Here is a 22,210-nt window from a genome sequence, read left to right as displayed (position 1 = left end):
TCCCCTTTGGACAAATAAAGAGCAAAACGAATGAAATCAGTCTAGGATTAATCATCCTGTCCAGTTTGATGGAAAAAACAGGAGAAGCACAAGAAAAACAAGGAGACAAAGCCTCATTTTGATCAATGAAACAACGTTCTTACATTTCACAAGCCCATTTATAAACCAATCAAGTTTTCCTTTTGTTCTCACCGTTATCTCAAAAGCTGATTGTTACAGTCAAATAAAGAGTGAGGGAGCAGTGAGAGAAAATGAGCATTTTTTAGGATCTTAAATAGGGATCGCAGTAGGATGAGAGGAAGGCCATTCCTCAAAAGCTGAATTTAAGCAAACTCTCATGTTAAACTTAAATTCTGTCATGTCTGAGAGCAACAGACTGGACAGAGAAAAGATTTTGAATAATTTGACATGCTCTTCCCCCTGGAATGGCATCACTGATATAAACATACTATTATCAAAGATTATTCAGCTTCAGCTAAATTAATGTCACTCCGTATACCACGAATGCATTCTCCTTGCTCGTTTATTAATACTTTGAATCTAATCTTTTTTGTTGTTGTTTTTTTAAAAATCTGACCAGCCATAAATATACTGATATCCTGCTTATAATTAATAGGGCAAAAAGTCTTTGCAATGCATTTCTTTCTTGTCGTGCAAACACATATGCAAATGTTGATTCTTGGTGTGAATTTACAATATGGTGCTCCATATTACCAGCATCTTCTACACGCATTCAGGGTAATGAGTCCAGCCATTTATATGTTTTGGGCACTGCACTGAGCTGGAAGTGGCATCACTCACCATGGCCAGGGGCACGATGCCCGCCACGTCCTCCTGAGCCAGGCGGATCTCTGTCTCCACCTCTTGAGTGGCAGCGCGACTGGCCGGGTATTCCACCTGCCAGGCCATCCAGCGGCTGCCCATCGGCTCTGGGAAGCTTTCCATTTTCAGATCCACCTGGAGCACCCTCTGAACTCCCATCTCAGGCCTATCAGCGTGCAGGAAAAAAAAGAGAGCGTGAGTGAATAGTTAAGCAGGTGGCTTGAAAAAAAAAAGAGCGTGTGCGGATGTCGTGACTTATGTGTGTTGGTGAGTTCATTCAACCCGGTTTCTGGTCTAATGACGACAAATGGTAAAGGCTGATGAATGTGTCTGAGGTTGATATCTATGACATTTTACCAGCTGAGATTCTCCAAAATGCCAAGTCCCTTTGTGTATGACTCTCTGTTCAACTCTCTGCTTTATGGAATATCATCCCGCCCGCTCTATATTCCTCTCACACTTTACAGTAGGTGATGTGCAATGTAAACACAACCTACGGCACAATCTCCCCGACACTCCAAAGAGCAATTCAAAGGAATATTTCATCAAGAGTAACCCCCACTAAGTTGTTGATGGCTGGGTTTGTCACCGCTGCCCTTGTTTGCCTTGCAGGAGTATAAATATACGGCATGCTTCAGCTCGATCTACAGTAGGCCTGAATTAAGTCAGACAAATGGAGAGCGTCGATAACAAAATTTCCCATGCCGCCATAAGTCTCCGGTGCTCACGGTTTAAATATAGCCCTGAGGCAGGAAAGGTCAGCATTACACGGGAGCTGGAGGAGATGGGAAATGGCACAAGATCTGTTAGCCACATCGTGCGTGTCAAATGGCAGGACTCGGGCCCAATAAATTTCATGCACGGTCTCTGTGGCACACCGGCGCAAAACAGCATCATGTAATTTGAGCATGGTGTGGGGGAGAGACAGAGAAAAGCAGGGGTGAAGAAATTCACATGTTTTTTTGTTTGGAGAGAAGAGCCTGTGGGGAATAGTGTCAAACATGAAGCAGAAAAAAAAGCAAATAATACAACGCCATGAGGAGAGACGATACATTTAACTCGTGGAAAGACAGCACACGCAAATGTATAACATCCTAAATTATAAATAGGAGACTAAAAACAGTGGCAAAATAAATAATAGAAATATTCAGAGAGGACACATCTTTCACATCGTTCTTATATTCTTGCATCTGACACTGAAAGAATGAAAGATTTGTCACGCAGCAGAGCACAACAACCCAATTTTCACATCCAACAGAGGTGTGTATAAATAATTAAGATGACAACCGAACAACTTGTGTCACATTTCATATTATCGTTCTAATCAGAGTGTACGACTCGCTGAAAACACAGAACGACAGCGTGGACTTACGTAACCGCTCCACATTGCTGTGGAAAAAACCACAGATACCAATATCTGTATAAAGACGAGCAAAGTCGCAAATTTCAGCAGGTGAAGAATTTCAACAGATGATGCACTAAACGTCCCGAAATAAAGTGCTTCAGTGTCACACAAAACCCGTGTCAGTCATCTGTCCAAGTGGCCTACTTTTCTTAGAACAGGCTTTTTTTCTTCTTTTTTAAAAGGTTGTTCTGGAAAAAACATCTCACATTTTAGGCAGCCAACAAGGAAGACAGGCAAAAGAATGAAAGCGACTGCACAGCAGAAAGGTTTGATTATACTTTACATACACTGCCAGGTATGGGAAAAGAGCGCACACACTCACAAAGTCAAAGGGCCTCCAGAAAAGACAGACACAATGTATTATTAGTTTTTTCCCCCCCTCTCTCCTTGAAACATGTCAATTATTTCCCTCCTTGCGTGATCCACTTGGCAGAGTTTAATAGCTGCTGTAAATGCTGCAACTTTTATGAGGTTACTGTATTTCTCCTTATAATAACAGTGTCAACAAAATGTTGAGGTTATGAGATTGTACATTGGACAAACAGGTCTTTCTTTTTAGGATGCAGACATGCTGCTAATTTGGCAGTTTTGTGAGAGAAATACATTTCCTTCAAAAGCAGACAGCATATGACAGCAATATAAAAACAAGTGCAAGAGAAGGATAAGCACAGACATGAGAATGCACACTGTTAGTCCATAGCTTGGTGTTTATTTGACCTCACCTTTGCTGGGGACTAATGGAAATAAGTTAGAGTGTGAAAAACACAGCTCTATGCAAAGGTCTGGAATTCAGTACGGTACAAAAAAATTTTGAGCTATAATATTACCCAATATTTTACCAGTGAAATTTGAAACTTGTGCAAAACACGCATGGGAATAGAGTATATAAGATCTGTATAATTCTAATGAGCTTAAAAGTCAGTATTTGGTTTGATCACTTTTATTCTTCAGCACAGCCTGAACTCTCTTAATCAAACTTTCTTGTCATTTCTTTCAGTAGTTTTAAGGAATAGTTCCCCAGGATTCTTGAGAGACATTCAAAGATCTTCTTTGGATGTTGGCTGCTTTTTGGTCTGTTCTCTGTCAGGATGATCCTGCACTGCTTCAATAATGTTGAGGGTTGAAATCTGAGGAGGCCAGTCCATGACTGTTTCATTGTATGTTTCCTATCTGGGTATGGTTTTCACAGTTTCATGGTTTGGGATCATTGCCATTGGGAAAAAAGAAGCTGTTGACAATCAGATGCTTTTCAGATGGTAATACATGGTTGGTCACAATCTGACTGTACTTTGGTGCATTCATAATGCCATAAATTTTGACAAGACCAACACCACTAGCTGAAATACAACCCTAAACCATGACACAGCCTCCAAAATGTTTGCAGATGGCTGTAGACATTCATTGTTGACTTTCCCCATACACAATAATGACTACTTAAACGAAAAATTTCTAATTTGGATACATCACTTATGAACACATGTTGTCACTGACTTTCAGTAGAGATCTTGTGTAATTTGGCATAGCTCAGGCTTTCCCCTCTATTTCCCTTCTTTAAGAGTGGCTTCTTGACAGCCACCTTTCCACTGAGACCATTTCTGATGAGGCTTCAGTGAACAGTAGATGGATAAACTGAAGGGGCAGGTGCCTCTCTCAGGTCCTGTGTCAGATCTTTGCTGGATTTCCCCCCCTATTTCTTGAGGACATGACTTTCAGATACTCACTTGCTATAGTTCACTTTTAGCACAGCCATTTCTTCTTTGTCCTCCACTTGTTCAGTTTCCTGAATTTTAAAGGACAGTTTCCTTTTGAAGTTTAATGAAATTGTGGAAGTCACATTTGAAGCCATTGTTTTAGCATTCTGGCCACTGCCATGATGGTTTTCCTTGAGCCAGAAGTGACCATATGCAAGAGAGTGGACTGCAAAGCTGCCAGCTAATGCCACTAAATTTTGCTAGAAGCTGTGTCCATAGACAATAGCAGTACATCACAAAGACACTGATGCCTGCTAATTAATCCTAAGTAACAAGCTTCAATATCAATCAAACACACCTGAGCACCAGCTTTTTAGTTAAGCTGTTAGTACAAATAATCACACTGGTCATCTCTTTTGTCAAGTAATTGGACTAAAATAGTCGTCCGACAGCAGAAACTGAAGAGAAGCTGTTCTGCTCCACTAGAACTCTTACTTCAGTGTCTCGGTGAAGATAAAGCCTGGATGGCCTCTAACTTCCTTAACTATAATGAGAACAAAACTGACGTGATAATGTTTGGACCAAGTGGCAATCCCAGCACTTCTCATTTTAACCTGCATAGTCCTGAGTAGGGATGGGTACCGGTGTCCGGTGCCATCATGGCACCGGTTCTGACATAAACGGTAGTAACCAGACCGAAAAGCAGCGCACATTTCGGTGCTTTATTTCGGTGCTTTTTTTTCCTGAGCTGTGATACACTTCTAGCCAATCATTTTACGTTTCCGAGGATAGTAGGCGGGGCCAGGTACGTACGTTCTGTTAGAGCAGAGCTCCAGATTAAAAATGTCCAAGGCGAAGCGGTCAAAAGTCTGGCTGTACTTCACAGCAAAATATGCAAACTCAGCAGCAACAAGTGCTTTAAGCTGATACTGTGATACTGTCAAAGGAGGTAACACCAAGAATCCGATGAAACACCTGGCGACGCATAGCGTTTTTTTTAAAAGCCGAGAAATGCGCCGTATTTGATAGCTTGCTGCGAGACCTCACACCGTGCACGTCGGGTGGGTTGCCAGTTATCGGACCCGGAGCAACATCCCCCAAAAACCCGAAGAATAGAGTCCTGGCCCCTAGCCCTGCCAGTGTAGCAGAAATGATGAGGATGATGATGCAGCAGCAGCCGTTCTTCTCTGCGTGAGTAGCTTAATGTTGTTCGTGTGTAATTTACGTTGAGTAGGCTAACCACGTTATTACATTAATGCATGTAAGGTGAACTAGCAACCATCATCATAGCTACATGCGGCTATCTTCTTGTTTGATGGCAGATACTCCCTTCACCCTGGCCAAAAAAGGCTAAAATGACCAAAGAAAAAGTGGGAAACAGTTAAACATGAGAGGTTTTTGGACAAAGTTTGTGTTTTTTCCATTGTTTAAGCACTGCTTCCAGCCAAGAGTGATACCATATATGCCACATAGCTGCAGAAAAGGCACACATTGTTATCTTTTTACAAAAAAAAAAACCAGCTGAACATGAGAGGTTTTTGGACAAAGTTTGTGTTCTCCATTCTTTAAGCACCGGTTCGAGCACCGTTTAAGCACCGGCACCGTTTCAAAAGTACCGATTTGGCACCGGTATCGGATAAAACCTAAACGATACCCATCCCTAGTCCTGAGCCTTTTATTAAGTCACACGCAAAAATTCAGCGGTTAAATTTGACACAAATTTCACCTTTGAAAAACGGATTAGCTCAGTTCTACAGTGGTCTTTTTTCAAACTGAGGCTTTTATCCAAGGTGAAATCATTTCCATGCTTTTATTACATCCCAGCTGGACTATCGTAACTCCTTAAATGTTGGGGTTAGTCGGACCTGCCTTGCAAGACTGCAGTTGGTCAAGAATGCTGCAGCTCGTCTTCTGAACATATTTCCCCGGTGCTTGTCTCTCTTCACTGGCTCCCTGTTCACTTCAGAATTGGTTTTAAAATTTTATTGTTGACTTACAAAGCCCTGGATGGACAGGCTCCCGGGTATTTGTCTGACCTCTTGCAGCCTTATGCGCTCTCTAGATCTCTTAGATCAAATGATCTTTTGATTTCAGCCACACCAAGGTCGAGGCTGGTTCACAGAGGTGATCGAGCATTTGGCGTCGTAGCGCCTAAACTGTGGAATAATCTACACATCAGACAGGCTCCTTTTAAAATCTCATCTAAAACACATTTGTATTCACAGGCTTTTAATACAGTATGAGAGTTATTTGGTATTTCTTACTAATATTATAAGTTATTTAATACAAGTTATTTTGTGTTTCTGCACAGCACTTTGGTCAATGTTGCTGTTGTAATTAAACGTGCTATAAAAATAAAAAAACATAAATGAAACAAACATGGGGGAGTGATCTAGTTCAGTGATTCGGAACATCGAGGTAAGTCCTAACACAAATCTATCAGCCTAGTTAGCAACCAGCTATCAGTTAATGCGATATCCTTAAAAACGGAAACTTTAAGGTTTAAAAACACCCTGAGAGGCTTAGTTATAAAGAAAATTCAGCCCAGAGAGTTGTTATAATGGACAAATATAGCTGCAGGGATCACAATCATTTTGTTGCACGAGGCTGTAAATTGTCTGCTCTTTGTTGGAAACGTCCAACCTTTTTACGTGCGAGTCCACAGGGATCGACTTTTGGATGCAAGGAAATACATTTTTATTCACTCAATTCATTTTTCAGCTCCAGAGTTTGTCGTTTGAGACCTACAGGAAAGATTAACGAGGGACAAATAATGTGCTAGTCCTATTAACAGCGTTGATGCCCAGGCAGCATCTGCAGGGAAGAGTCATCTTAAGGAGACGTTACAGAAATTACAATATCTAACGTATGCTAGGAGACATTTTGATGCACTCACTTTGGAAACAATGACATAAACAAGTGAATTAAAAAGTTAAACTGAGTTTTTGACTACACACATATTTTTTTAGAAGATTTTGCCTTGACAAAAATAAGAATGTCAAAAGCTCTGTGGGGATCAATATGTACTGCTGTGAGGCTGTATATGGATTATTGTTAATTTTCCATCATCATTTAAATCCGCACATTAAAGCAACATTACTGGCTCCTAATCTGCCCAGAGCTTCCTCTGGGGCCCCGAAAACCTAGCTTGTGCTGACAGCATATATTAAACTCAATTCTTCTTCTACCACTTCTGTGTAAAAACGTGCCGCACTTAGCACCACCTTATGGCAGAAGCTTTGCATTCCATATCTAAATGTACTGCAGATTCAAAACTACTTAAGGGTTGCTTATGAATACCTGCAACTGGAAAAATCATTAATTGCATATAATGCATATATGTATGCAATAAAATGAACTGTCGCTTATATCCAACAATATTTAACGGAAAATATCAGCAATATTAAAAATGTGTGGACCTGCACACCCTAACATCTGTTGTCCCCTTACATTAAAGGAAGAATGGATGCTTAAGTGACACTGAAAAAAGTTTGTACAACAATAGGCAACAATGATCCAAAGGACACCTCAAGAATAAACTAAAAGCTTTAAGAGTAGCTCTCACTGTCTCCTGGGCATTGCTGAATATCTCTGAGAAGTGGTATGCTTATGCTTACATGAATAAAGTGACCTGCGAGAAAGAATGGGTAAAAAATATTTACATTAATATGTGATTTGACAAATGGCTAATTTATAACGCAGTTGTGCATGCGATTGCAAAAATCAAACATGTGTAATTGCCCGTGTCTGACCAAATGTCTTTTTTTAAATAATGATACTTAAAAACCAAAGCTCCTGCTCACATGAATTGCTAACCAATAAAGTGAAAAACAGATGGCAAAAAGAAGAAATACAACGACACGTTCCTGCCTCCTAAAGTCACATAGCAGCCCTGGCACCACTCCACTGACTGTCCTCTGTACTTGACCTCCATTGACACACATCAAATAAAATGAAACCTGACAGAAACATCGGTGTGAGGCTGACTGTGGTCACAGTTGTTGAGTCAGTGACATCAACCATATACACCAGCATGCCATCCTGAGTTGACCTTTTTTCTGCAAGTCTGCTAATCACATGGCTCGCTGGGGGAAACTGTTCATTTCTCTGTCACTTCCAGCATGGGGTCTAATTCAATTAGCAACAAAAGGGGGCTGTAGATGCTTGCAACACAGCTGGCCTCGGTCTGATAATTATCTGTAAGCTAGCCACGGTTTGACTAAATCTGAGAGCAGACAAACGACCAGAGGGCAGCCAAAGGCAAGAGAGAGATAACAGGCCCAAAAGTTGGAAGCAGCTGGCCCTTTGGTTCTAGGGACCGGACTGGAGAGGAAATCAGACTTGACAAGGTGCTGTCGGTGACGGCTGACAACCAATGCACTGAGAATAGCACAGAGATCTCTGAGAGGATGGTGTTTGGGCCCATTCAGGTTGCCCATAAATCACAATGACACCAGCAGATCTGTCAGACACGCACAATGAAACATAAGTGAACACCCTAGCATCATAATGTGTTTAAAATGCTATATGAAGCTTAGGAATGCATCAAAATGACAATGTAAAGTCAATCATTGCCGTTAACGGATGTGATTATGATAACGGCACCTTTTCACCGGATTTGCATGCGCGCTGGTATCCCTACAGGTTAAAGAAATGCAGATTGCCTTTACCTTTCTAAAGTTTTCCACTGCCGTGTGCTATATACCATCCATCAGCTCCGTTGTACCCACCCATATATCGGCTTATCCTTTAGACTGTCATGGAGTGCTAGAACTGATTCCAGCTTACATTGGGTTAGAGGCAGGGTACACCTCAGGCAGGCTCATCACCAGTCACTCACTGAGCTGACACTTAAAGACAGCAACTCATGCTCACGTTCACACCTGCAAACCCCCTCCTAAGACACAGGCTTGCATGTCTTAGGAGGGGACTTTTAAAAATGTTTTATAAATGCCTAAATCCACAGTATCCAGTAGCTGAACACATTCGGCTAGACGGTTAACTCCCAGTTAGAGTTAGAAGCCAACTGTAAAAAAGAAAAAAATACCTCTTTATTTTCTGTATTATTTAAGCACATTAGGAATGTGGGTTGGTGAAGTTTGGTGACTCACTGCTGAGTCTAGACAAAGAGCTGCTGTCTATTCCATTACATTTAACAGACAAACAAAGGAGTAATATCAGCCTTCACATAACTCTAAGATAAAAAGCATTTTTTTCACATTCTCATGCACATCCTGCAATCTAAAAAGCAACAAGCATCTAAAATGGCCTGTAAACACTCTTAAAAGAGTGTGTTCAGCTTACTGCCATGTATCACACTAAAAAGGAAGCACGACTGAGAATTGTTTTTTATTTCTTTAAAAAGATGCTTTGGATGGCAAAAAGCATGAATCCAAAAGTACCTGATTCTTGGTTTTTTTTGCCAGTGAAATAAGTTAATTAGGTCGTATTGTCAGCTCTGTTTTGCAAAAATAAAAGGAACAAATTACCAAAGGTGCAGCACATAGGTTTAAGGTTATAACAAATACCCTAGTATATTTAGCTAATATTCTTCCATATGCCCTTTCAAAAGCACGTTATCAACAAACTCAAACTTCTGTCTTCACTAATTACACAGTCTAAAAAGCACCTTGCACAGGTTATTCAGCTCAATCTTATCTTGTTAGCAGCATACTAGAGAGCTATTGAATTGATGCTGCGAGAAGGTTAAAGAAAGATAGATTTAAATGTCAAAATGAATAAAAAGACACAGGACAAAGTTATTGGAAGAATTTCCTTTTTAGCAGACATCTCCAGAGAAGGAGCTATAATTGAAAGTGCTTCTATTGTGCCATTATCAAACTCCCTGTGTCATTGTGACACTCCTTGTTTAATCTCCCTCTGATGTGATAGGATCATTGTGTCCACTGCCTCGTGGGATTTGGAGAATAAGAGAGAGAGATAGACAGGGAGCTTTTGTGGAATAAGTAAAGTGACATTTTCAGGTCCAATTTCTTCATTTCTTCAACTTGTAGGTCAAGTATTCTTAGACATCCTGTCATATTATAGTTACAGTAGAATAACATCCTCACGCCCAGCTGCACATCTGTAGTTAAAGCAAGACTCGTCTTTTCTAACTGTATGCCATGGGATGCACAGTGTAAAGTGTAAGCGACACTACAAAGGCTCACAATAAACACCAGCAGAGAAACTGAAGAAACATTGCTGATACATGCAACAAGGGCTGTTGAACAGAATGTCAGAATGAATATGCATAATGCAAGCTGATGGGACCAGAGGAGATGCTGTCCAGAACACTCTCAGACAGCGTCTGTGTGTGTGTGGCATGGGGCCTCATGCATGGAACACCAAACTTCTTGTGGGTGAAAATAATGAAATTTGTAGCTTCAGTGGTGCTTGAAAACAGCACCCTGAATCTCTGCTGTTCTCATGCTCCGTCACCTGGAACAGCAATAAACCAGTCAGCAGAATGGAGCTAGGACACACACGTACCCCCACACAGACACACACACATACACACACACACAAATAGTTGTCCGTGTAAGTATGTGCAAACACAATACATGCTCTGCACCGGTGCATCAGTGTGGGAATCTGTCGCTGAACACACACACACACACACACACACACACACACACACACACACACACACACACACACACACACACACACAGTTAAATAATTGTCAGTTTCATAATGAGTAAAAAAAATTTGGGAAAAGACCACAAGGTAGAGGCTTTCCTTGGAGAAGGCCCCTTTGGTGTCGTAACCAAATGTCAAAAAACAAAAAACAAAAAAGCCATGGCTATCAAAATCAATAAGAGCAAACCTGAAATTTTGCAACAGGCAAAATTAGAAATTTTCATCCTAGAGAAACTGCAATGTTTGGATGGGGATACCTGCAATATTGTTAAGTGGAATGGCTATTTCCTAGATGGAAAGCGTATCTGCTTAAATTTTGAACTGCTTGATCAAAACCTGTGGGACTACATGAAAGATCGGAATCACCAGGGTCTCCCCATAAGAGAACTGAGGCCAATTTTACAACAACTAGCAAATGCTCTTTTCCATCTGAGTTCCCTGGGAATAGTGCATGCTGATCTCAAACTTGGAAACATAGTGGTTGTGAACCGCCATCAGTCTCCTGTCAAAGTTATTGAATTTGGCCTCGCATGTCCTGTGTCTGCAGTGATTTGTGGTACCTGTGTGCAGACCATTTAGTAGGGCACCTGAAGTTATGCTTCATATTCCATATAATGAAGCAATTGAAATGTGGTCGCTGGGGCTGGTAGCTGTCAGGTTTATATTGTTGATTGTCATTTATGCTTAGAAATATTTAACCATATGTGCTTAGAGGTGTATAATCGATTGTGTAGTGATAGGATGTGTGATCCTTAGGAGTCTGCAAAGACTTTGTGTGCATTTCAGAGTGCTCTGGCATTCACACTCACACCCTGGGAGCATGGGAGAGGTAGCTGTGGAGCTTGCTACAGGGGTGCCACTCTACCCTGGGAATGAGGATTATCACGTTTTAAAATTCATCATACACACTCAGGGCCAGCCACCAGATTGTATTCTAGACTGTGGCACGGCCACAGAATATTATTTCAGAAAAGACGACTACGGCGAACAACGCTGGACATTTAAGATGGACAAACAATTTCAGTACGAGACAGGAGACCAGTCCAAGGAAACACCTCAGCATCTTGATGAGCTTGAACAACTAATCATGGTTAGCAAAGGACCTTAAAGTGGCACAAATTTATTGGTCAGCCTGATTAAGGAGATGTTGGCCTTGGATCCAAACCGGCGCATCAACCCCTCAGAGGTTCTCCAGCATCTCTTTTTTGAGCCTGACCTTTCTAATGGTTCCCCCTGCATTGACGTGAGAAGCAGAGGGGCACAAAAATCTCTAGCAGTATTTCTTTGACTCCAGACAAATGTGACAAAACCACAAGCAGGGGTTGGAAAAGGCTATTTCCAGCCTAATTACACTGCAAACGCTTATCCACAACGCAAAACCAATATTCCTTTAAATCTGACAAAACTAGCTTAATATTTTAACAAAAAATTAATAAGTTGCTCCAATAATTATCACTTTGGCTTTTTTTTTTTTTTTTTAATTTTCACTCCTCCCACCCTAACCAGTCAACCAGGCAGATGGTGGCTGTCCCTTCCTGAGCCTGGTTCTGAGCCTGGTTCTGTCGGAGATTTCTTCCTCTTACAAGGGAGATTTTTCTCCCCACTGTTGCTAAATGCTTGCTCATAGGGAATCCTTGATTGTTGGGGTGGCCAATGCTGTAGGGCAGGGGTCTCAATCTACTTCAACACAGCTGAAACAAATGCTTGCAGGACATCTGCGATACAGTAGCTCTCGAGGATTGGAGTTAGAGAGCCCTGCTCTAGGGGAGCTAGCAATTCTTGTGAAAACGAAAAAAAAAAAAAAAAGCCTTAAAAGCAACAAGCCTTAAAAGCAACAACAACAACAACCAACAAATATAGTGTTGGTTGTTGGGCACAATTTTGGTGAATATCCATTTAGTAATCACTGTGTCAAGTTTATATCAATATTCAAAGCGGAGCAGCGGACACCTTACCATCACACCAGTCCTTCAATCAGACCTCAAACACCTTAACATAGGTAAAATTGGATACAAATGAATTAAATAAACCAGCTTTAATCATCAACTGATTGTTGTTTGTAATTCTTCAAAAATACAGTTCTTTTTTCTCTTCAGCCTCCTAGTAGACACACCTGTGGTATAAATGTGAAGATCCTCTGATTTTCAGAAAAGTTGACCTCTGACCTTGAAGTCAAGGTCACTGAGATTTAAACTTACCCATATGGAAAAGATATATATAAATCTTATAAAGTTTGTATCTGTCTTATAGGTTTTTTCTATTTCTTTTCCATATGGGTAACTGAGAGTTTTAGTAGATGCAACCACGGTATTGATTTGAAAATTGTACGTTGCCTCATTCTGGAGTTGTTGTATTCACAAAACTTGGGTCTCCACACTTTGTGGTTGTTGTTTGTTTTTAATTAAAGATTACAACACAAATAGCAAAAATAACCACACTACTGTCAGGGCTGGACTGGGACAAAAAATCGGCCCGGGCATTTTGACTAGAGACCGGCCCACCAGGTATTATAGGAAAAACCATAAAGCCTTTGAATGAAAACAAACGCTGTTGTGACAGTGATGTACACTGTCTTGTTGGTATATGTATGATTTCTATACGTTGTACATCAGATAAAAACTTTGGTTGTAAGATTCAGATAATTATTTAATAAAAGCTAGATATTTTAAATGAGAATAAGAAAGAAAAGTATTTTATTTGTGCCCCCCTTTCCCTGTTAATGCCCTACCTGGCCCCCCTGGCAAAGCTTTGCTAGACCCGTCCCTGCACAGTTACCAGCTGTCAACTATTTAGAAAAGGATCCTGGTGTTATTTGTCTCTCAGAAACAGTTCTTAACTTCCCTTCAATCATTCATGTCACCTAAAAGGTAAACCTGTTTCTCCGTCACAGCTCTGATGATTCAGTAAGGACATCTCCTGGTTTCATCTTCATGTTTCCCTCTCACCAGATAACCAAACCGATATAATGACCAGTAGCTTTTACAGCTGTGGCTCCAGCAAACATCAGCTGATACTAGAAATTAATATTAAATAAATTCTAACAAAAGCTGATCAAGCTTAAACGTGCTGCTGTTGTTTAGCGCGACATCCGCTGGTTTCCTCTTTCTGGCACATAGTGGGCGATAAACAAGCAAGAGAGAAAAGCTGATCAGCTGATCATTGATCAGTTTCACCATTGAATGAGAGAAGAAGAGACAGCTGACAGCGTAAAGACAGAGAAAAACTCTAGCTTTGTGTCTTTTTCCATCCTAGCTGAAGTACGGGACAAACTGTGTTCCTTTTCACCTCAATACGAAACACGTAATATTTTCTCTGAATGCAGGACGATTCAGTTTTTTAGGGGATGGTTGGCAACTCTACTAACTAACCTTATGAGTAAAATAAAGTTCACTATCAGTAACATAGCGCTCACCTAGCTGTAGAAACTCCGTCATGCTAGCCAGTACGCAGTACGAGTTATTGTAACTGACGATAAAAACTCAGCACAACGAAAATAAACTCCACCTAAACTTGGTTTATATCTGACCCAGATAGACTGCAGGTCATAACTTCTTACCTGAAGTTCAGTTCACCTGACACTCGGACGGGCGGGTCTGCTCCTCCTGCCTCCCCTTTCCCTCATCCACCTGGCCTCTTGTGGCAGCTCCACCATAGCCACCACCAAACAACTGAGTTATTTTTACACATCTGCCAGCATCTGGCCAATCCACCACCTCTCATTGTTTATACTGTTATAAAAAATAAAAAAAATCATCGGCCCATAAAAACGAAAAATCACCATTGGCCCACCGGGCAAATGCCCAGTATGCCCGATGGCCAGTCCAGCTATGACTACTGTCCATTTTGACAACACTATTTTGATTTTACCTAATGTAGTGCCAAAACAAAACAAACAAACAGAAATAAATAAAATACTGCATATAAGGTACATACTACAATTCATGTGTTACTGATCCTCTGCTGCAGCTCAGTAGGGACACATGGTCTGTGTCAACACACAGGGGAACACTAAGATTTCAGAAGATTTTCACTGTGTTTGTCAAACTCAGACACATAATTGTTTCAAATAAGTTACAGAATTTCACAAAACAAGGAGTATGGACTTTGTGCCTCATCATTTCATCATTTCATGATCTTCGGAAAGTTTTACTAGCGCTATGCTAAATTAATTCAGGTATAATGTCTATTTGGTACAATTCAAGCAAGAACAATGAAAAGAGAGCTTGTCATCTAGTGCATATTTGGCAATTTGAAAAGGTCTATTCTAAATATTATTTTGATTTAACTTCTGATTTTTACCTATTTAGAATCGTAGTTTAAGCATTTTCTTATTTGCTCAAGTCTCAGTGAAATTAAAATACGCTTTCCGAGTGGTAATCCTTCTTTCCTGAATAGACTCTTTTATCTTGTGCTGTAGGCTACAGCTTCATAGTGTTCGTAGGAAGCAAGTCTCAATTTCAACTGTGAAGAGAAGACTTAGAGCTACAGGTTTGACAGGATGAGACAAAAGAGGCTTGCCTGGGCCATGAAACACAGCCACTGGACTACTGAAGACTGGGAAAAGGTATTATGGACCGAAACAGCTAGAACAGCATTCTGCAGCACCATGCAGTACCCTCTGGTATGCGCCTAGTTGGTCAGGGGTTCATCCTACAGCAAGATAATGACCCAAAACACAAGTCCAAGCTATGCCAGAACTACCTCAGGGAAAAAGAACAAAATGGTTTACTTGAAAACATAGAGTGGCCACCGTCTCCAGACGTAAACTCCATCGAGCTGGTTTGGGATGCACAGGACAGAAGAGTGAAAGTAAAGCAAACTACAAGTGCTACACATTTATTGGAACTTTTGCAACAGATATGGGAACAACAGTGATTTCGATTTTAGAAAGAAAGCCACGTGTGGGTTCAGCTGTTATATCTGCCAAAGGTGGCTAATTTGATGAGTCAAAAATGTAGAATACATTTTGGTCTATAAATTAATTCTGGGACTTCTTGTTTTTTTTTAACTCCAATTACTTATTTGTACTAAGCTTTCATTTCAGAGTGCAAAGAGAAAGACTGCATCATTTTATTTTTAAAAAAGAAAAATTGTGGTGTCCTAAAACTTTTGACGGGTAGTGCATGTATCTCAAAAATGTGTTTTAGCATTTTTATTTCAAAGTGCTTTCCCTGCTTTTCATATAACCAAAGCCAAATATAGAAAAACCACTGGGAAATAGTTATTCAATCCTAAACAATGTGGGGTGACTAGCTAACTCTGATGTACACACAAAGCATACAGGAAGTGTGGTAGTGTGCTTAAAATGAAATCTGACCCAGTTTATTCTTGAGATTATTCTCCTTCTGCTTGTCTAACAGTAGAGGTAAACACAGAGACTGCACTTGTCCACTCCAGCATCATTGCTCTAGTTCAACTACCAATCTGCATGAGATTAATTCCCTTTTTTAGTTGTTTGAATTAAAATATCAACGTGCAACATTATGCCTTTGGACCACTTTTCTAAGGGTAATCATCATACTATAAAGATTATATGTGTGTTCCCCATTTCCTCCAACGTGAGAAGACCAATCTTGATGAAAGTTTGCAAAAATAAAATATATCTGAATTACATCTACAAATATTTTATACGAATCCACAATCACATAGATTTCTACATTTGACAGGTTAGCTAAGTATAGTAAAGAATGTCAGACTAGAATGGTGAGTCAAGCATACACATGTTTGCATGTTTTCTATCCCTGTGAGGACCATGCACTCACTGAGGGCAGTCAACTTGATGATGATGACAGTGAGGAAGAGTGGAAAGAATTTTAATGTACAGTTAGGAGGTCAGGGGCGATTTCAGAATAAGCCTCATGTGATGTGTGTGGGTAAACAATCATGTGTGTATGGAAAGGACAAAATTGCACCCCAAAATGTTGCAAGGTTATTATCGTTAACGAAAACTAACGAAATAACGAAAACTAGAAGTGAAAAAACATTTTCGTTAACGGAAATAAAAATAAAAACAAAAAAAGGAAAACTAACTAAAACTGTAATGAGCGTTCACAAAACTAACTAAAATTAACTGAATTTATAGCAAAAATGTGTTCAGTTTTCACTGATGTGTGCGTGTCATACAATAGTCGAGGGTGAAAATGAAGTTTAGTTTCCAGATTTATTTCTTGCTGTCTCATTATGCCAGCAGGTGGCAGTACGTTAGTCGAGTCGTCTGTGTTGCTGCTCTGTCCACGCGCAGAATCATGTCAGGAAAAGTCGGGAGAAAGCGCCAGAGTCCAATTTGGGATTACTTTGAATATGACTGTGTTTTGGATAAAGCAAGTGTCTTGTAGTGGAAAGAGACACATTATGAGGGACATTTCTAAAGGGAAAAAATCCCACAAACCTTATAGTGCTCTTGAAAAGCTCACACAAGAAGGCTAACCTAGCTTACCTTGGGAAGGTAAGGGAGCACACTCAACCCTCATCCCCAGAAAACAGAAGCTAACCCCAGGCAAGGCAGCGTGATGCATCCCGAGACAACAGGACGGGGACATCTACATAACTGTGTGAGTCAATTGCCTTCAAAAAGTTTATCAATTCACTTGAACCAAAATTACGAACACCCGGTGCTGCAAGAGTTAATAGTCTCATTGGGGCCAAGATATACATTTTATAGTTGCCTGGTATCAGTGGTTGTTCATCTGCCTTTATTTATGTATTTATGTATTTATTTATTTATTTATTTAAGGAACCCATAGGTGGAAATGTGAGTTGTCTGTCTCTGCATGTTAGCTCTGCGACAGACAGGCGACCTGTCCAGGGTGCAGGGTGTGGAAGCTGGAATAGCAACATACCCAAGGATAAGCAGAAGAGCATGACTGATATGATGAAAGTGGGATTTTGTTGCACTTAATTTTTGCAAACACAACTAAAACTATAACTGAAACTAATCAAAACTAAACTGAAACTAAGGAATAAAAACTAAACTAAACTAGCAAACAATTGGTAAAAACTAATTAAAACTGATATAAAATTGAAAATCTGAAGTCAAAACTAAATAAAAATAAAAACTAATGAAAATTGCAAAACTATTAAAACCCTGGTGTCTTGGTGTATGTGTGTTGGTAACATAGAAAGGACTACCATGATTCAATGGTACTCCAAAAGTCAGAAATATGATGGCCTCCTCACATTTAACAGCAACTGTTTTCTGAAGTTCCACACAGAAAAGTTATTAATGACACACACACACACACACACACACACACACACACACACACACACACACACACACACACACAGACAAATACTGTACACCTAATCGCTCATGCTGTTAACGTTTTCTAAAGTCAAACATCTAAATCTAAACATACAGTATACAACAACAGTATGCAGCACACATTCTTTACTATTGGCCCAGGATCTATTATTTAATAATCACTGCTACATGTTTACATTTTCACAAATGCTTCTGCAACAAGCAAAAACAGTGTGTTCACTGAAGACTGCATTTATCTGTTTATTTTAAACACTACTGAATTAACAAAAAAATAGAAATAATATTTATGACTGTCTGCTCCAAGGAGTCCCTTGCCTCTTTAAAAGGCAAAAAATATAGTTAAAAATTAATGTCTTTTAACAGAGCTTGACTTCAGTGCTGTAACTTACAAGTTCTAGCCATTATTAATGAAACTGTGACGTGTCTTCAGATATCTTATTTATGTGATCAAGATAATCAAGATAGATGAAGATCAATGATACAAGATTAGTGCAAATGTAAAATTTAGTCTTTACAAATAAAAAACACCCAAATGAGAAGCTGGGAGTGCAAAATTTGTTGATTCAAGGGGGCTTAAGCATACACCCTGCTGTCCTTACCCATATTAGGGTTGCAGGGAGCAGGAGTCTGTCTAACTGCTGGAGAGCAAGAGTAAACCCTAAACTGGTCACCAGTTGCTCACAGGGCTAACAGAGAGAGACAGACAACAACAACACAATCTCACATCCACATCTATATCCAGTTCAGAAATAACAGTTAAACTACTGTACGCTAATACTCCAACCATGGACTGTGGGAGGAAACTCGAGCACTCTGAGGACATCCCAAGGAGGCCTCTCTGGTCCTGCACCCAACCAGAGAACACTGCACACTGCACCACTGTGCACCCAAATCACTGATTTTGGATTTTCTTATTGTCTATCATTTGTTGATGCTCATATTAAAGTGTTTCAAATGATTAGATGAGGGAACGTACAAGTAATCCTTTCAGACTTATCTTCTCTAAGCCCTTCATGATGTCAGAGAGAGAGAGTGGGTATCCCTAACACGGTCATTTTCGGCACACAGCTCTGGCTGTAAGTCCAGAAACACCACCTACCTGCTCTTAAAATCATCTCTCTGTGAGGGCTAGCCCATGAGAAGAAAGGGAAAAGGAGCCAAATTCAAACAGATTATTTTTCTGTCGATTGATTAATCAAATTGCTACTACCAGATTTTGTGGATTGCTTGATTTTGTGCATTATTATGATGCATGTAGTACAATTGTTATTTATGCATGTAAAACTGTTGCTGTTGTTGAAGAATATATATACAGTCACGTGAAAAGACACACTAGCAAATCTTCAACAGCAAAAAAGGAAAGAGTCAAGGCTCTCCAATGACCCAGTCAAAGTCCAGACCTCAGCCTGACTGAAATGCTTTGGTGGAATCTTAAGAGAGCTGTGCATGGACGAATAGCCACAAACCTCAATGAATTGAAGCAACGTTGTAAAGAAGAGCAGGCCAAAATTCCTCCTCAACTATTTGAAAAATTGAAAGGTCCTGCAGGAAATGACTACTTCAAGTTATTGCTTCTAAAGGTGGCTCTGCGTGCTACTGAATCAAAAGGCGTTTCAAGTAGTTTTTTACATAACTGCACAGAGTCCTGTGAAAACTTTCTTTTTCACTTAACTGTAGGTTGCCTATGTATCCAAAAAATGCTTTAAAATCATTGTTTTCAACATTTATTTTGTATTAAGTTGGCCATTTTGTGCATTACACTGGCTGCATAAAATATGCAAAACACATAGGAGTAAAAACAATGGAAAGGCGCACAAATATTTGGCTTTCCAGCGATAATAGCACATAAATAGGAAGACACACAACGGTCTAATTTCTTTAAGCTGTAGGTGAATTGAATTTATTAGTCTGCGGGAAGCCCATTAGAAGTGATTTACCGCAGGCTAATTCCAACGAGAATTCACCTCAGAGGTCAGAGCCTCTTTTAAGGCCTGATTTCTGAGAAAGGACTCCGATGATCCCAGCATGAAGCGTAATCTCTCTGCCGAGGGAGCCCTAACCGGAGCCCAGTCACATTTTCGCTGCCCTCTGATTAGCCTCTCTGCAATCAAAGCAAATTACTCCGTGCCTGAATGTACTGTAGTCATGGATACATTCAAAAGGCAAAATGTCAGCGCAGACAAAAGCTTAAAACTACGCAGCTTCAATTTGGGAAGTTAAGAGAACAAACAGTGTCTATGGACCGGAGTCTCCATGGATACTTATTATTAATGTAATATTTATTATTAGAGTTTGAGCGTAGAGCTAGAAGGCTACACTGAAGGAACAGCTCAGTCTCACATTAAACACGTGCTAAGGCGAAACTGGACCACGGTGTAAATTTTTTTTTTTTTTCCAAAATGAGACCTCGAAAATAACGGTCTAGATTTTTTTTTCTTTTTCTGATTAAATTGTGTCCATGTCACACGATGGTCACGCTTCTTTCTGTGAAAATGGGAAAAATGTCTTATTCTCTTTGGAAAATGCAATAACTTTAGTGCTAAAATGGCTTTTAATAACATTTCTTGCAAGAAAGATGCTCATTTTTATAATCCCCATTTAGTAAATGTGTGCAATCTCGACAGTAAATAGTTTCATACCACGAACCATACCATACTGCTGGGGTATGAAAAGAGAGAGCTGAGCAGACCAGATGACATTTCCAGAGCAACTTGCTCAAATTGCTCCCTCAGGTGCTTCCAGACTAGCTGGGAGAATGTATACAGAGTCTGGTTACAAAATAATGATCCTCTCATGGGTTTTTCATTCTAATTTTTGGACAAACCCACAGTATTTCTAGATTTGTTTTTAATTCAACCCAGTTGACTTTAAGAAATATTTAGCAATTCATCTTCTGGTCAGACACCTTATGTCAGTATATAATGGCTAAAACAAGGGCTAATAACATGTACTGTAGTATTTAAGGACTGAAATAATAGTTACACAGAAGAACACCAATAACATAACAGACCAGATAACTAGAGTACACAGTGTGGCACAGCTTGGCTACTGATAATAAATCGGGTAGCATATACTGGATGCAACATAAATACTTACTAAAGGTTTACTAATAACAACAAATACAAAGAATTCTAAAGTTTTGAATTCTATAATACAGATATATCTTTTATTCCCTCCCTAGTCAAATACAAGATGTGTTTGAGGGCAGGAAGAGGGGAAGAGGTGTAGGAGAAAGCATCCTCAGACGCCAATACCCAGGAGACCTTTTCAATTCAGCCTCGTCCAGACTAGAAAAGAGAGATAGTGACAGGAGGAGAAAAAGGTGTAAACTCCCCCCAAAACACTGTCAAATAAAGGGAAGATAAGAATGACTATAATAGTGATAAATGTCACCAAGGTGTAGCTGCCTCTCTGGCTTTGGAGGTTCATGGTTATGCAGTGACTTATTGTATGCGGTGGCCACAAGAGCATTAAATTCAGTCAGAAGAGGAAATAATAGTACCAGAATATAGACGATAGAAGATATAGAGTACCAAAAGAAGTGCATTTATGTGATGATTTAATGCAAATGTGCGGGAAAAAAACCCAATAAACATACTTTATCGCTTCCTCTGATGTATTTTTTGGGGAAATCTGCACATTGCATGAAAGTGAAAAGTGGTTTATGTGTGAAAAAGTGAACAAACTGTCACGTTTGCTGTGAGTCATTTAAAAAAAAATCAAGAAAAGAACATCAAATTCAAAGAGCCTTTCTTTCCTTTTACCTGACGGAAACTTTTCTCCAGTTGGCGAGTGCTCGTTCCATCATCAGCTATAAAAATCCATCTGTACGGAGTGCCTGCTAACAGGAACCCCTGGTACCCAACATTAACTCGTCAATATGACATTCAAAATATTTTTTAACACCGAGCTCCACTGAATGTTTGGATATCTGCGGGACACTTGCGCCTGCGTAAGGATGCGCTCGTGCGCGTGTTTGCATGTGCGTGCCGCCGAGATTCCTCCGTCTCAACCATGTCGAACTGCCTCCTACACCAAGACTGCAATGAATGGTTGGCGATACAATCACATGAGTCGGAGCATCACTCATGTTGCTATAATTTCCTCCAAGATACTAAACCAATAGCTTTGATTTATGGTGCGTCAACTGACATTCATTTATACCTCTCTATACTGGCAGAACAAAAATAGAGGAAATACCGAGCTGGGGCTGTTATAAGAAAGTCTCTGTTTTAAGGGTTGTTAGGGGATATGGAATAAATAAAACATGCTGGTAATAGTCTTATAAAAATTGACGGCAGGAAGCATAAATCCTTTAACACGTCTCTATTTTGGCACACGAATTCCTCTTGAGTACAATCCACACAGTCATGCCATAAAATAATT

The 22,210-nt window shown here is 40.0% G+C and overlaps 1 protein-coding gene across 2 annotated transcripts in view; it reads right to left on the bottom strand.

The window, feature by feature from the left end:
* si:dkeyp-14d3.1 (transmembrane protein 132C) overlaps window positions 1-22,210 on the bottom strand; it is a 186,733-nt gene that overhangs the window by 54,254 nt on the left and 110,269 nt on the right. Inside the window, exons 1-2 of one of the 2 annotated variants that reach the window (XM_026188668.1) lie at window positions 1,320-1,540; window positions 802-988 (exon numbers count right to left, since the gene is read on the bottom strand). In XM_026188668.1, the coding sequence (XP_026044453.1) occupies window positions 802-981 (180 nt within the window). In that variant the 5' untranslated portion in view covers window positions 982-988; window positions 1,320-1,540. Of the gene's footprint in view, window positions 1-801; window positions 989-1,319; window positions 1,541-22,210 lie in introns of those variants that run through there. The other variant, XM_026188667.1, reaches the window with a different exon arrangement.

Source organism: Astatotilapia calliptera, chromosome 12 (genome assembly GCF_900246225.1).
Source record: "Astatotilapia calliptera chromosome 12, fAstCal1.2, whole genome shotgun sequence".
In the NCBI taxonomy this organism is placed as follows: Eukaryota; Metazoa; Chordata; class Actinopteri; order Cichliformes; family Cichlidae; genus Astatotilapia; species Astatotilapia calliptera.
Note: the sequence above shows the minus strand (reverse complement) of the source record. Positions and strands in the feature narration are given on the sequence as shown.